Source organism: Pristiophorus japonicus, chromosome 18 (assembly GCF_044704955.1).
Source record: "Pristiophorus japonicus isolate sPriJap1 chromosome 18, sPriJap1.hap1, whole genome shotgun sequence".
NCBI classification, from domain to species: domain Eukaryota; kingdom Metazoa; phylum Chordata; class Chondrichthyes; family Pristiophoridae; genus Pristiophorus; species Pristiophorus japonicus.
Window position 1 is genome coordinate 89804685 of NC_091994.1, and position 15913 is coordinate 89820597.

A 15913-nucleotide genomic window follows, 5' to 3' on the forward strand; every position below is an offset into this window, starting at 1 on the left:
CCATAATCAATGTGCTGACTGCTTTAATGCAATGTGCTAGCACACTGTGCACCCTGTCCCATATATACACACACACAAAAAACATGGCAGTGTGACCAGTCAGAACTCCTTGGTGTTCTGTGCTGCCCGATGGTGAGGCATCCATGCAGAAGCCTCTCGTGTCTCAGACTGACCCCAAATCCAACTCCTAAAATTGTAGATTGAGTGCTTTTTACAATTTCCTGTAGTTATGTTTCTTGTTCATTCTGAACAATGTCACACTGTTTCCTTTCCATCCCTAACTCTTTCCATTTCTTCTATCTCAATTCCCTTTAAGCCCTTTGCTGGAAAATTATTTAACATTTCAAAATAAAAATAAACCGCAAGTTTTTTCGGTCTTTGGGTTCTGGAGTGTTCTGGAGTAAGTCGCACACTCTTATTCCCCCATTCAGAACATTAATGAGTCAGTTGTATTGAAAACTATTTTCATTGTTCTATTTGTGCTGTACTTGGAGTATTGTGTACAGGTCTGGTCACATATTATAAAAAGGATATAGAAGTACTGGAGAGGGTGCAAAAAAGATTTACAAGGATGATGCCAGAACTGCGAGGCTGTACCTATGAGGAAAGGATGAACAGGCTGGCTCTCTTTTTTCTCTTGAAAAGAAAAGGCTGAGGTGCGACCTAATAGAGGTGTTTAAAATTATGAACGGTTTTGATAGAGTAGATACACAGAGAGAGTGTTTAAACTTGTGGCCATCAATATAAGATAGTCAACAAGAAATAAAGAGAGAATTCAGAAGAAACTTCTTTACCCAGAGAGTTGTGAGAATGTGGAACTTGCTACCACAGGGAGTGGTTGAGTCGAATAGTATAGATGCATATAAGGGAGGCTAGATAAGCATATGAGGGAGAAGAGATTAGAGAGTTATGCTGATAGAGTTAGATGAGGAAGAATGGGAGGAGGCTTGAGTGGAGCATAAACGCCAGTATGGACTGGTTGGGCCGCATGGCCTGTTTCTGTGCTGTATATTCTATGTAATGTCACCAGGTAGATTATATAGGGTTTTCTATTCATGCTGCATTCTTACTGTGTTAAAATCCTGATTCATTCCTTCCCTCCCCCCAAATCCTGTCAATTTTCTTCCCTTCTGAATGGATCAACTCCTCACCGGTGGGTTCCGTAGTTGTCAGGTGGCCGGCGGTGATGGGCCTTTCATCATGTGCACGCCTGAACAGCGAATGAAAGCAGGCCATTCTACCACTGAGGGCATCACAGCTTGTCCTTGCCCCGTGTTCACACACATATATTTCCAGTAAAGGTCACGGGATCGCAGTCAAGGATTGGGAACCCCGAACAACTTTTCACTCCAGGACCTTGGGGTGTTGAGTCCAATTGTTGCATCCCTACCAAAGCCTGAGAAAAGCTAATTCAGCACAAATATGGGACTTTCCTGGTCTGTATGTCTCAGCTACTCACTGCAATAACCAACTGGGCCACTGGGCAGGCAAGGTTAATCCTTTCGTTTAATTTAACCTATTCTAATTCATTCTTTCCCAGGACATCAAAATTGTAGAACTTTGCGGACTTCTTCCTGATATTTTCAGTCACCACAAACATCTTTATCAAGAGAGTGCTGAGAATATTGCATCCAGTTTTGGTTGCCAAATAAACAAGAGAGACATTCATAGAAACATAGAAAATAGGTGCAGGAGCAGGCCATTCAGCCCTTTGAGCCTGCACCACCATTCAATAAGATCATGGCTGATCATTCACCTCAGTACCCCTTTCCTGCTTTCTCTCCATACCCCTTGATCTCTTTAGCCCTAAGGGCCACATCTAACTCCCTCTTGAATATATCAAATGAACTGGCATCAACAACTCTCTGCGGTAGGGAATTCCACAGGTTAACAACTCTCTGAGTTAAGAAGTTTCTCCTCATCTCAGTCCTAAATGGTTTACCCCTTATCCTTAGACTGTGTCCCCTGGTTCTGGACTTCCCCAACGTCGGGAACATTCTTCCTGCATCTAACCTGTCCAGTCCCGTCAGAATTTTATATGTTTCTATGAGATCCCCTCTCATCCTTCTAAATTCCAGTGAATAAAGGCCCAGTCGATCCAGTCTCTCCTCATTCAAGTGCTAAAGGCAGTTCAGAGAAGAGCCTCAAGGCTAATCCCTAGTGCCAATAATGTGTGTTAGGAGGTAAGGCTGGTGAAACTTGAGCTTTACAGTCTAGAAAGGAGGTGTCGAAGAGGTGATTTTATAGAGGTTATAACATTGTTAAGATTTTAAGAAAAAAAAAATACCTTAAATAATTTAAATTAAACTGTGGGAATAGAACCTGGGAATAAATGTTCAAACTAGTATAGGGGCTGATATGAGGAAATTATTCACACAGAGTGATTAACACACAGAATTAACTTTCGGAAAGCAGTGGAAATAAAAACCATGGAATCATTTAAGAAATAATTGGATAGTACAACACATTGATGAATTAAAATGAGGCGAATGGTTTTTCCTAATCCATAATTGTCTTGTCATCTTGTTCTTTAATTCAATTCTCCTCAACCAAGAAGTCTCCTTTCTCCTTCCCCCATTGACCCTCCCCCAATCTCAATCAGAGCTGTCCAGATTGCTCTATGTTTAACAGTGCTGTGCGGCGAGGACAGGCTGGTGGAGAACCTTTGTCTTACTAATGTTTAGCGTAAGGTCCATGCTTTCATACGCCTCGGTAAATATGTTGACTATGTCCTGGAGTTCAGCCTCTGTGTGTGCACAGATGCAGGCGTCGTCCGCTTACTGTAGCTCGATGACAGAGGTCGGAGTGGTCTTGGACCTGGCCTGGAGATGGCGAAGGTTGAACAGCTTCCCACTGGTTCTGTAGTTGAAGCATTGAAGCACTGACCACACTTGATCAGCTCCGCTGGGCAGGCCACATAGTCCGCATGCCAGACACAAGACTCCCAAAGCAAGCGCTCTACTCGGAACTCGTCCATGGCAAATGAGCCAAAGGTGGGCAGAGGAAACGTTACAAGGACACCCTCAAAGCCTCCCTGATAAAGTGCAACATCCCCACTGACACCTGGGAGTCCTTGATCATAGACCGCCCTAAGTGGAGGAAGTGCATTCGGGAGGGCACTGAGCTCCTCGAGTATCGTCGTCGAGAGCATGCAGAAATCAAGCGCAGGCAGCAGAAGGAGCGTGCGGTAAACCAGGCTCCCTGCCCACCCTTTCCCTCAACGACTATCTGGCCTACCTGTGACAGAGACTGTGGTTCTTGTATTGGATTGTACAGCCACCTAAGAACTCATGCTAAGAATGGAAGCAAGCCTTCCTCGATTCCGAGGGACTGCCTATGATGATGATGATGTTCAACATCATGAATGCATCTTTCAATTTATAAACCAAAAAAGGGAGGGTGTTTGTTGTTGCTAATTTAATCCAAACGATGTTTTTTTTTAAATCAGAACAATTATAATCCAGCAGAAAGTGTGGATCAACGTGTCTGCCACTGAATCTATCCATGGAATTTAACACAAGGCACATTGAGAGTTTTGGTGGGGTGTTTACATGAAAATAGGTCAGGTTTATTTGCAAAATCTCACAAGAAATTTAATTCTAGAATTTAGCATCAATACTTGCAAACAGTTCATAGAGTTTGTGAAGCAGAGACAGAACTAAATTTAAGTCACAGATTTGGAACATAGGAACAGGAATAGGTCATTTAGCCTCTTGAGCCTATTCTGCCATTCTATGAATCATGGCTAATCTGCGACCTAACTCCATATATCCACCTTTGCCCCATATCCTTTATAACCTTTGGTTAAAAAAAATCTAGCAATCTCTGATTTAAAATCAACAATTGATCAAGCATCAATTGGCATTTGTAGAAAAGAGTTCCAAACTTCTACCACCCTTTGTGTGATATTTTCCTAATTTCACTCCTGCAAGGTCTGGCTCTAATTTTTAGACTATGCCCCCTCGCCCTAGAGTCTCCAGCCAGCGGAAATAGATTCTCTCTATCTACCCTAAATATCTTGAAAACTTTGATCAAATCATCCCTTAAGTTTGAATTTTAAACTTCAGGCAGCCATAAACAAGAGCTGCGTTGCAGAATATCACATCTGCAATTAAGAGGATATACTTATCAGGAAAGAGTGTAAAAACATAAGAATTAGAAGCAGGAGTAGGCCATTCGGCCCCTCGAGCCTGCTCCCCCATTCAATAAGATCATGGCTGATCTTTTACCCCAACTCCACTTTCCTGCACTATCCCCATATCCCTTGATTCCCTTAATATCCCAAAATCTATCAATCTCTGACTTGAATATACTCAATGACTGAGCCTTCACAGCTCTCTGGGGTAGAGAATTCCAAAGATTCACCACCCTCTGAGTGAGGAAGTTTCTCCTCATCTCAGTCCTAAATGGCCGACCCCTTATTCTGAGACTGTGACCCCTGGTTCTAGACTTCCCCAGCCAGAGGAAACATCCTCCCTGCATCTACTCTGTCAAGCCCTGTAAGAATTTTGTATGTTTCAATGAGATCACCTCTCATTCTTTTAAACTCTAGAGAATATAGGCCTAGTCTACTCAATCTCTCCTCATAGGACAATCCTCCCATCCCAGGAATCAAGATGTGGAACTTGCCACCATAATGAGTAGTTAAGGAGAATAGCATAGATGTATTTAAGAAGCTAGCTATGCACATGAGGGAAAAAGGAATAGAAGGCTATGCTGATAGGGTTATAGGAAGAGGGGTGGGAGGAGGCTTGTGTGCAGCATAAATGCCAGCTTAGTCCAGTTGGCCTGAATGGTCGATTTCTGTAAAAGGTGTTGGACAGGTCAACATTCGACTGCTGGACCTTTCAGCTTTTATAACACGACATCCCCTGGTATAACCAGTCAGATTGTTTGACATTCTCTAAAAATATATCTTGAGTTTAAAAATAAACAATGTAAAGACAGGGATAGAAAAATTCCGTTTATTTGGGTTTCTTGGTCGTGGCAACATTTCAGGTTACAAACAATCACAGAGAAGCTGACATCCACTAACTCAGCTCGCTCCCTCTGTTACCTGCAGATGTACCTTTCATATTACAACATGATACAGAACATTCTGCAATAAAGGGACCTTGACCAAAGTTCAGTGTTTACAGCACAATAGAAAAACAGGTGCAGTCTTTGATTTGAATCTCGATTCCGACCGTGCCTCAAGATGTTTACTGAATGCAGATTCCAGATGCCCTGTTTTGCTGAGACCAGCGATAGGTGGGGCCCGCCATAACAACGGAAGGGGTCACTAATAAAATTAACAGTCTGTCCAAACTAACGTAATACTAATCGGTGCAAATAACAATTGTTCTATTTACCTCAATGAAACATTGAATCCCCTGGCCCAGTACCCACTGGTGACAGAAGAACAGAAGAAATAGGAACAGGAATAGGCCATTTGGCCCCTCGAGATGTCACCAGTTGTCCCCCAACTAAACTCCCACGTTTTATTGTATAAAATACATAAAATGTGATTTAAATACATGAGCATTTGACTTTCGAGCTATAGCAGTGATAGTATTGACGTTATTACATTTGGCTCGAGGTTTCATCGGTTTGTGAACGGCAGGCAGTCACAGTATCGGCTGGACTGCCTACCCCGGATGTCCTGACAAGTGACATACAGAAGGACCAGCCCCGTCAATGCACACAGAATAGTCAGGACAATCAGAATGCAGATCAGAGCAGGGTTTTTGAAGAAATACTGCAGTCCAAACATAAGGACCAGGAAGAAGATCATGGTCATTAGAATGCCTCTGATGACCGAGGCGGCTACCCGATTCCTGAAGCCTTCGTCCTGGTCTGGATGACGATCTTGGGCGAGCAGAGTGAAGGTGCTGCTAGCTTGGGTCTGCATCAGCAGGTGCGGAGATAGCACCATCTCAGGCACCGATTCGGGGAAGGCGGACATCCTCCTGGACAGGACCTCCATCAGGCTCGGATTGTCCGGGAGGTTGCTGATCAATGCTTCCGTCACCAGGGTGGAGCGTCTGCAGAGAGGGCAAGTGACCACCCAGGAGCCATCCTTGTCTGACACCATGATCTTCAGGCAGATGGCGCAGAAACAATGCTGGCAGGCCAGAAGCTTGGGCTTTCGAATGAAAGAGTCATACTTGTTGAAGCAAATCTGACAGTCCAACTCTGATGGCGAGGCATTTCCAACAACCACTTTCTCCATTCTGTGATGGGGAGTTTCAATCTAACTTTCAGGTAGAGTGGTGGTTCCTCAGGACTGCTCCTGCCTGCAGTCACTCGGTATTTATATCTTTACAGCAGGTCGTTCACACGTTCTTCCAGCTCAAAAGTTTTATTGCATCATTCCCCAGAGAGTTATAGCAAGTGTAATGTGTAACTAGTTTAATGAGTTTATGGTTTGACTCGATCCAACTGACTCAGTTCAGCAGAAGCTGGAGCTGCGAATTAAAATTCCTTCTGGGTTACTGCTTTCTGTGTCAATGACATAAACCCGAAGAGGGGCTGGAATAAAAACAGAGAATGCTGGAAATATTCAGCACGTCAGGCATCATCTGTGGAGAGAGAAACATAGTTAACGTTACATCAGAACTGGAAAACGTTAGAGATGTAACAGGCTTTAAGCAAGTGCAGAGGCAGGGAAAAGGGGGGGGGGAGGGGGAGAAGGGGAGCAGAGGGGGGAGGAGTGGGGAGGGAAGAAGGGGAGAGGGAGGGAGAAGGGGAGGGAGGGGGGGATGAGGGGAGGGGGGGATGAGGGGAAGGGAGGGAGGGGAGAGGGAGGGAGAAAGCGGTGGGGGGGGGGGGAGGAGGACAGAACGAAAAGGGAGTTTTGGAGAGTTACCTGCAGCCAGAGTCTCCCAACTAACTTACTGTCATGTATCTCACATTACTGTATATAACTGTATCTTACCATGCTATACATGACTGTAACTGGATATGACTTGTAACAATAAGTATACCTTACCACCAGGGGTGCACTTGCAGGAGACACTCCATACCTGTCCCACTGAGGTTTACAAAAGGAGGTCTCAGGCAAGTGCAGCACTGGAGAGCTGGAATTAAAGGTGCAGGTCCTGAGTGACCTTGACTTCAGCATGTGTCTCGTGTAAGTCAGTACATTAGAGTCAGGACTTAACACTTACATCCAGATATGATCTGGTTTTGTTGCCTGACTCATGGGTTTCGGTACCTGAACTTCATGTGGGAGGGCCTGTAACAAGATGGCACAGACTGAAGTCTAGCTAAAGAACACAATAAGACAGACCAGGGAATCTGCGTCTGCTCTGCAAGAGAAGCATTCCAGTCTGTCCAACTTTCTTCTGTTAGTTCCGTGGGTATAACGTTAGGGTAGTTGAGAGGCTGGATTTGACACCATTTCACTTCCTTCAGCCCGACACCCCTTCGAGATCTCTGCGCTCCTCCAATTCTGGCCTCTTGCGCATCCATCCACTTCAGCTTCCTCTGCAATTTCCTCCCTAAATCTCTGTGTCTCTCTAGCTCCCTCTCCATTAAGGCGCTCCTTAAAGCCTACTTCCTTGAGCAAGTTTTTGGTCATATGTCCTAATATTTCCTTATGCGGCTAGGTGTCAAATTTTGTTTGAGAATGCTCCTGTAAAGCACCTTGGGACGTTTTACTACATTGAAGGCGCTATATAAATGCACGTTGTTGTTATCATTCCCTGTTGGGGTTCACAGTGAGAGCTGGTGAACTATCAGCCGCAGGAGACCATTGCTGGAATCAGGGATCTGACATCAACCCAATGGCTATGAGAACCCCTGCCATCTTCCTCTTAAATTACCAAAGGACCTGCAGCCTGGCTCAATACCCGAGTCAAAAGGTTCTGGGTTCAAGTCCCGCTCCAGAGACTTGAGCACAAATGCTAGGCGGACACTCCTAGTGGAATACTGAGGGAGCGCTGCACCATCGCAACTGCTATCTTTGGATGAGACGTCTGCTCTCTCAAGTGGACCTAAAAGAATGCATGGTATCATTTTGAAGAAGAACAGGGGAGTTCTTCATCGAATACCACAGCCGCCAGGACTTGTATTTACTCTTGTGCAGAAAGTCACTTTCTTATAATGTACTAAATCAAAACGACCTGATAAGAGAGGGCTAATTTTCAAGCAATTTTCCTTCAGCTATTTCTTAAAAAACAGCTGTTTGTGGGACCTTGCTGCCACAAATTGGCTGCTATGTCTCCTACATTACAACAGCGACTACACTTCAAAAAAGTACTTATTGCCTGTAAATCGCTTCGGGGCTTCTAGGTAATGAACGGCGCTATCGAAATGTAAGTCTTTATTTGAAGCTGTAACTTCTCCTCTGCCGGGATCAGCACTGGGAAGAGCAAATACTCTCTGGTGGGAGAGAAAATAGTCCCGCGACTGTCCCTGCACCACTGACTACCTCATATCTGTCACAACAGCAAAGAACCTAAGGCAGAGCTCTTTTTCATTTAATACAGAAGAAGAAAGTGACCTCCTGCACAAGAGTAAATCCATGGTCTGCTGCCTGCTACAGCTGGATGCCTCAGACCAGTACAGTCCTGGCACTGGAGCTGACAGAAATTGTGCCGCACTTTCCTGGCATTAGAACAACATTTAAACAATCTCGGTACTTCCCTGAATTTCAGAGATTCCACATTAATCATTGATTTTAAATATTTTTCCTCTTGCATTTTACTCTCTTTGTCTATCTATATATATATATCTATATATATATATAGATATATATATTTATATTATATAAAATGTAGCTAGCTTGACAGGGTACCAGTCTTAGACCAGTCTCTATTGCTCTGTGTGTCTCTTTCAACCCCCTTCTGACTGTGTCTTTGCCTGGTTCCTTCCCTCTCTCCCACCCCCATCTGTCTGTCTGGTGCCTGGTTCCTTCCCTCTCCCTGTTGGTCTAAATCTCAACATGATGTCTTCTCTCCCCCCAATCTGTCTCGCTGCCGGGTTCCTTCTTTGTCTTTCCCGCCCCAGTCTGTTTGTGTCTGTCTAAATCTCTGCCTGATTTATTTTCTCCCTCCCGTAACCGGTTACTAAACATCTATGCTCCTCTGTACAGGAAGACTGAACATAAAACCAATAAACCAGAAACCAAATACAAAACCTTGTGAAAGTGAGCGTGGGGACATTGACACAAGACCAGAATTTTTAGTTACAAACCACCTCGATTTCCATCTCAATCATTGTAATGACTCAAGAGTCTGGTTACTGTAAATTCACTCAGGTGCAACCTGATCCATCTTTATTCCAGCCCAAGAGTGCCAGCCTGACCAAGACACCCAGCTTATATACAGGTGACCAAGCACACATGCCACACGCGTACAGCCCGATGACCTCCGACCGCGGCACCCTCTGATGTCTGGTGATCCCCAAGCATTAATACATAACAATCATGGAATCAGAAAATACATTTTGCCACATCAAATCCAGTCTTTCAGAAGGGAGATGGAGGACACACCTAAAATACTGTAGTATAACAATTTACTGACACCAAGATTATGTGCCCAGCTGAGTATTAGGAGGAAAGCTGGTAATACTCAAACCAATCACCTATTAACAGGTAGGCTAAGGATAAATGCAAGGTACTGTAACTGTGAAATATGTATACAACAATGGATTATATTGAGTTAGGCCAGTGGCCCGTATTGTCAGACTGCTTGTCCAACATCCAATCCTGGATGAGCCAAAATTTCCTCCAATTAAACATTGGGTAGGCTGCCACAAAATCCTAGCCACCATCCCTCTCCTTGGCTACTGTCTCGGGCCCAACCAGACGGTTCGCAACCACAGCAGCCTATTTGACCCTGAGCTGAGGTTCTGCCCCCATATCCTCTCCATCACCAAGTCCGCCTACTTTGTAACGTTGCCTATCTCCGCCTCTGCATATCCCATATGCTGCTGAAATCAACATCTATGCTTTTGTTATCTCCAGACTTGAGTATTCCAACGCTCTTTGACCAGCCTCCCATCTTCCACCCTCCATAAACTTAATCCAAATTTTTGCTGCCCATATTCTAACTCGCACCGTCTCATTCACCCATTACCCCTGTGCTCACTGACCTACAATGGCTCTCAGTCCAGCAACACCTTGATTTTAAAATTCTCAACCTCATGTTTAAATCCCTCCATGGTCTCACTTCCCCTATCTCTAACCTCTTCCAGCCATACAACCCTCTGAGAACTCAGTTCCTCCAACTCTAACCTCTTGTGCACCCCCACTTCCTTCGCCCCACTAGTGGTGAACATGCCTTCAGCAAGCTAGGCCCTAAGCTTCAGAATTCCTTCCCTAAACATCTGCAACTCTCTTTCCTCCTTTAAGATCCTCCTTAAAACCTACCTCTTTGTCCAAGCTTGTGGTCACCTGTCCTAATGTCTCCTTTGGCTCGATGTCAATTTTTGTCTGATTGCATCTTGGGAGGTTTCACTACATTAAAGGCGTAAATAATTGTTGTTGTAATCATGGGATCAGGAATCCGACTGAGCCCAACCCCTCAGGCTACAAATGCCTACCTTCAAAAAGCAATGTTATAAAAATTTCAGGCAGCGCAACTGCTTTCAAACAAAACAGCACAGTGAAGGAGAAAAGGAAAGCAGCTGGATATTAATGTGAGTTGGATATTAATGTGAGTTGGATCACATTACTTAGAGCTCCTTCCTTTGTATTAATGATGAATAATGTAATACAGGGATGAGATACTTGCTTAGAGAGACTACTAGTTGCTGGGGATTTTCTAATTACTGACTTCAAGAGAGCCACGTTTCTGTTGTTTAATAGTTTTAATCTGCCCAGCTAGGTTTGCCATTAGTTTTACTAGCACTAATCGTTTTTAAATCTTCAACTACATGCTGAGTTAGTTGATCTGTTGGATCGTTACTATTGCGCCTGAACTGGAGGTGAGGGATTAAAAAAGGCAGCCAGGCTTCTGACTCCTGATTGTTATACAATGTGCCACAGTGGAAGTGTGCATGAGTATGGACACTGGGGTAAGGGCAGGATTGGGTTTGATTGTGAATAGCCTGCCGAGACGCACCATCTAAAATCTGATAAAGCATGCCCAATACTGGACTCCCAAAACAAGCACTCGACTCAGAGCTCCGACACGGCAAGCGAGCCCCAGGTGGGCAGAGGAAACAATTCAAGAACACCCTCAAAGCCTCCTTGAAAAAGTGCGACATCCCTGCCGACACCTGGGAATCCCAGGCCCAAGAACACTCAAAGTGGAGGAGAAGCATCCGGGAAGGCGCAGAACACCAAGTCTCGTCGCCGGGAGCACGCGAAAGCAAAGCACAAACAGCGGAAGGAGCGCACGACAACCCAGGCACCCCACCCACCCGTCCCTCCAACCACTGTCTGCTCCACCTGTGACAGAGACTGTAGGTCCCGCATTGGACTCATCAGTCACCTGAGAACTCATATTAGTGTGGAAGCACGTCATCCTCAACTCCGAGGGACTGCCTAAGAGGAGACTCACACTTGAAGAATGGCCACGAGTGTGAGGTACCTCGAGGACAGCCACCATCTCTAGCTCCATTCAGACAGCTCTTGTGCTCTTAAAGATGTGTATGGATGGGGTGCTGTGAAATGTTGAACAATTCTTCAGTTATTGATGTTGCACTAAACGCGCTACAATTACCAAATTCATGTCTCACTCCTGTAGTGAATATCAGGATTATCCTCCTCTCCGCATGCATGCTATGAAAAGTGAACATCAACTCTAGTTCTCATCTGGGCTGCAATTTAATTTCCCTAGAATTTTAATGTTTTAAACAACTGGCCACATTGGAGCAAAGGCAGCAAAATGGGAAAGGGCCTGAAAGAGGTCTTTTAAGGATGGCCATAGGTCAATTTAAAAAGTACATGAAAACTGGTCAGTGTAGAGGTGTTCTGAGCAACCTTCCCCCAATACACAAATTAATCTTTGGAAAATTAGACATCCAAAACTAAAACTCAAAAAATGAACCCAATTAAGTATATAGACATAGTGTCAGGGATAGACAACATTTTTTTTTAAACCAAGCTGAATAAGTACAGAAATCCATCACTGTGATTTGAGTCGCTAAAACAAATCGAGAAATCCATAGATTGTCCTGCTATCGAGTGCATTTTCTCTCCCCTAAGGGACAAGTTACACTTACCAAAGTCCAGAAAGCTTAGGCGCAGGTTTTGGATCTCCCAAGTGCACGCAGGTGTGGGAGTTTAGCCATTGAACACCATGCAGCTAAGAGGCAACATTAAGCTTCCCACTGCTTGTCCAGCTACCCCCATTGGGGCTTTAGCCTGCAGGGCTTTCCCAGTCCCCACCAACAGGTCTTCCCCTCCAAGGGCCATTACTAAGCCAGGTTGGCTGATCAATCATTAACAGTACCCAAAGTTGTGTATGGACCTGCCCGGTTCAGAGATTCAATTCCCAAGTCTGCCAGAGAGAGTTAATTTGGTTCCAAATGTCCATCACCAGGTATGTCGTCTTAGAATTGCCTCCACCCTCAAGAGACCTTACTAATTCTAAATCATCGTGACAGAAAAAAAGATTGTTTTTAAAAATTGCTTTTTAACAAAGTTAGTTTCTCAATGAGGTGATCATATATTTATTATAATTTTATATACAGAACAAAAATATATTAAACACAAGCAATCATACAATAGCCAGCTGTTTAACATTGTTGTCCATGGGAGTTACTGTTTTAAACACTCGGTGGCTATTTTCAACCATTTTCTATAATCAAATGGTCCCTTACTGACGAGCAAGGAAAAATCTCAAGAGGTAGAAATTCAACAAATAAGTTCAGGAGTTTCTTTAACTCAAGTCACCTCCAGGAGTGTTCAACCAAATTATCTCTGACAAAGCTTTAATGAGCAAGATACAGGAACCTCTAGTGCCAGTCAGAAGCTGCAGTTCTTCCAGTGGCCTCATAGCGGTTTAACAGACGCTAAGCCTACTCACGCACTCTTAGCATCAGTCTGCAGGGAAAGCATCCTTCATGTTTGGTAGTTAGCAGCATATTTGTACCTTTTAAATTTAAAATAAAACTTCAGCCCTGGAAAGAATTAAAAAGAATCAGCTTCACTTTTCCAAATGTTTAAGGCCCTAACCCCTACAGGTGCTGACAGGTGAGCACTACCTCTTGAACACTGTACCAATGATGTGTTCAGAAATATTCCTGGGAAAATCCACTATTTGTGAGCTATCTCTTTTGGGAATCTCTTTTGGGAGCTGTGCAAATATATGTTGTAAAGAAAGGGCCTCATGTTTCACCTCCATTAATGAGTATTAATGCAAGGAGGGGGATGATATTTTAAAAAGTTACAGTCAGGCTCTCTAACCCGTACTTTCACAGCTATTAAAGAGCATTCTTGCTTTTAAATTCATTTACTACTAAAATTCATCTAAACACACATTTCACATTGCTCATTTTAATTCTCACTTATTACCATTTGAAGCTTTTATTGCATTTGTAAAATGTAAATAATCCACTGCTTTCACCTTGCATGTAAACTGGAAGAAAAACTCTCAAGTTTACAAAGAAAAACAATTTCTTCAAAAGGTGCAAAATCAAATATTTTCTTAATCTAAAGCAGCATCAGAAAACATCCAAAATCCTTCCCCTCTCCAACCATGTTATCCCCACCTAGGAGACAGGTCAGGAGATCTCCAGCTGTCGAGGGAGCCGTTGTTCACAAGTCAAATGTTTAAAGTAGCAAATGTTTTTACTAGGGTGACCGGTGTTTGCAAGTCCCCATCAGTCCCATGGTCTTCTAAATTATTGCTTCTGCTGTCGAGAACCTTCTGTCGATGTCTTTCTTCCTGTCGCTTCTTCTTCTCTAACCTTTGCAGTTCTTTTCGCTGCTTGTTTGTAACCTAGAATTTAAAAAATGCTAATTAATGAGACCAGAAAAATCTCACTGATGCATTGATAAACACCATCCATTTTAACAGCCAGTATGCATGTTCAATATTTCTCTATTTTCTGTAATGAGCATTTCAAAAAATGATCTGTATAAATATTACCAAGTTAAAACTTTTCCTTATAAACTTCTTCATAGAGTAGCACAGCAGGTGGTGTTAAAGTTGCACTTTTAGCAGCTCCCTGGTAGCTCTGAATTTATCCAGTGAGTAGCCGAAGCCAGGAAGGCCCCAGGTTTGATGCCTGGTGGGGCAGCAGTTAAGGGGATACAATTGGCCTCTGTATCCCTGGAGAAAGAAAAAGCAAAGCATTTCCTTCTGTTAACTACTATCCAGTGACCGCTACTGGAAGTGCAAGTATTCAGAGGACAAGAGTGGGCTCGACTGAGATGCCCCTTGTAGTTGAATAGCCTGCCAATGCTCACTGATAAGAACAACATATGAATATTGGCCACTTGAGCAAGATACTTGGAGTGAGGGAGAAGAGCATCCTTTGCTTACAGAGCTGTACCTCAGCAACGAATCAATGCCTTCAGGAGCGAATATTGAAGAAAATGCACACTAAAAACGTCACACTATTTCTACCTGTTTACTGCACCTTTGCTGATGGCAGCTCTAACTTTGAAAGCTATGGGGGTAGGGGGGTAAATGAGATGGCACTGTTGCCTCCCATAAAAGCTGATTATATGGTTTTCCTGCCATTGATCCTTTAAGATCCATTGTGAAATGTTTGCTGGCCACAAATGATGCTGCAAACCATGAATTGAGAGACTCAGAAGTGGGACGTGTGACGCGCTGTATGGTGCTGTGGAATTCACTCTGCATTACAAAATTTGGAGATTTTGCAGCACCTGGCGCCTTGGACATTACAAGCTCTGGTATAACAAGGGTACAGGTCACACGTTCCTGTACAGACCATTCTCTTCTCATCTTGCATCCTAGGGTCTTAAGAGAAGTAGCGGCAGGGATTGTGGATGCATTGGTTGTAATTTACCAAATTTCACTGGATTCTGGGGAGGTCCCAGCAGATTGGAAAACTGCAAATGTAACGCCCCTATTTAAAAAAGGACGCAGACAAAAAGCAGGAAACTATAGACTAGTTAGCCTAACATCTGTGGTTGGGAAAATGTTGGAGTCCATTATTAAAGAAGCAGTAGCAGGACATTTGGAAAAGCAAAATTTGGTCAGGCAGAGTTAGCATGGATTTATGAAGGGGAAGTCATGTTTGACAAATTTGATGGAGTTCTTTGAGGATGTAGCAAACAGGATGGATAAAGGGGAATCAGTGGATGTGGTGTATTTGGACTTCCAGAAGGCATTTGACAAGGTGCCACATAAAAGGTTACTGCACAAGATAAAAGTTCACAAGGTTGGGGGTAATATATTAACATGGATAGAGGATTGGCTAACGAACAGAAAACAAGAGTCAGGATAAATGGTTCATTCTCTGGTTGGCAACCAGTAACTAGTGGGGTGCCGCAGGGATCAGTGCTGTACCCCAACTATTTACAATCTATATTAACGACTTGGAAGAAGGGACTGAGTGTAATGTAGCCAAGTTTGCTGATGATACAAAGACGGGAGGAAAAGCAATGTGTGAGGAGGGGGACACAAAATCTGCAAAAGGAATAGACAGGCTAAGTGAGTGGCCAAAAATTTGGCAGATGGAGTATAATGTTGGAAAGTGTGAGGTCATGCACTTTGGCAGAGAAAAAAAAAATCGAAGAGCATAAGAACAAAAGAACATAAGAATTAGGAACAGGAGTAGGCCATCTAGCCCCTTGAGCCTGCTCCGCCATTCAATAAGATCATGGCTCATTGAATGGGGAGAGAGAGGGAGGGGAGGACTCAGCTCCACTTACCCGCCCTCTCCCCGTAACCCTTAATTCCCTTATTGGTTAAAAATCTATCTATCTGTGACTTGAAAACATTCAATGAGCTAGCCTCATCTGCTTCCTTGGGCAGAGAATTCCACAGATTCACAACCCTCTGGG

The 15913-nt window shown here is 43.8% G+C and overlaps 2 protein-coding genes across 3 annotated transcripts in view; both read right to left on the minus strand.

Annotated features, from left to right (window-relative positions):
- Positions 1 to 5581: 5581 nt before the first annotated feature.
- Positions 5582 to 6211, minus strand: LOC139229283 (E3 ubiquitin-protein ligase RNF186-like). Its single transcript, XM_070860956.1, has one exon. It carries the CDS (start codon positions 6209 to 6211, stop codon positions 5582 to 5584), a length of 630 nt encoding a protein of 209 aa, XP_070717057.1.
- A 6376-nt stretch (positions 6212 to 12587) lies between these two features.
- otud3 (OTU deubiquitinase 3) overlaps positions 12588 to 15913 on the minus strand; it is a 30378-nt gene continuing 27052 nt past the window's right edge. For both annotated transcript variants that reach the window (XM_070860958.1, XM_070860957.1), the window contains exon 9: positions 12588 to 13874. In XM_070860958.1, coding sequence (XP_070717059.1) covers positions 13698 to 13874 — 177 coding nt within the window. In that variant the 3' untranslated portion in view covers positions 12588 to 13697. The remainder of the gene's footprint in view (positions 13875 to 15913) is intronic.

Excerpts from the sequence above, each read along its gene's own strand:
- LOC139229283 (XM_070860956.1), bottom strand. The coding sequence starts at position 6,211 with ATGGAGAAAGTGGTTGTTGGAAATGCCTCGCCATCAGAGTTGGACTGT.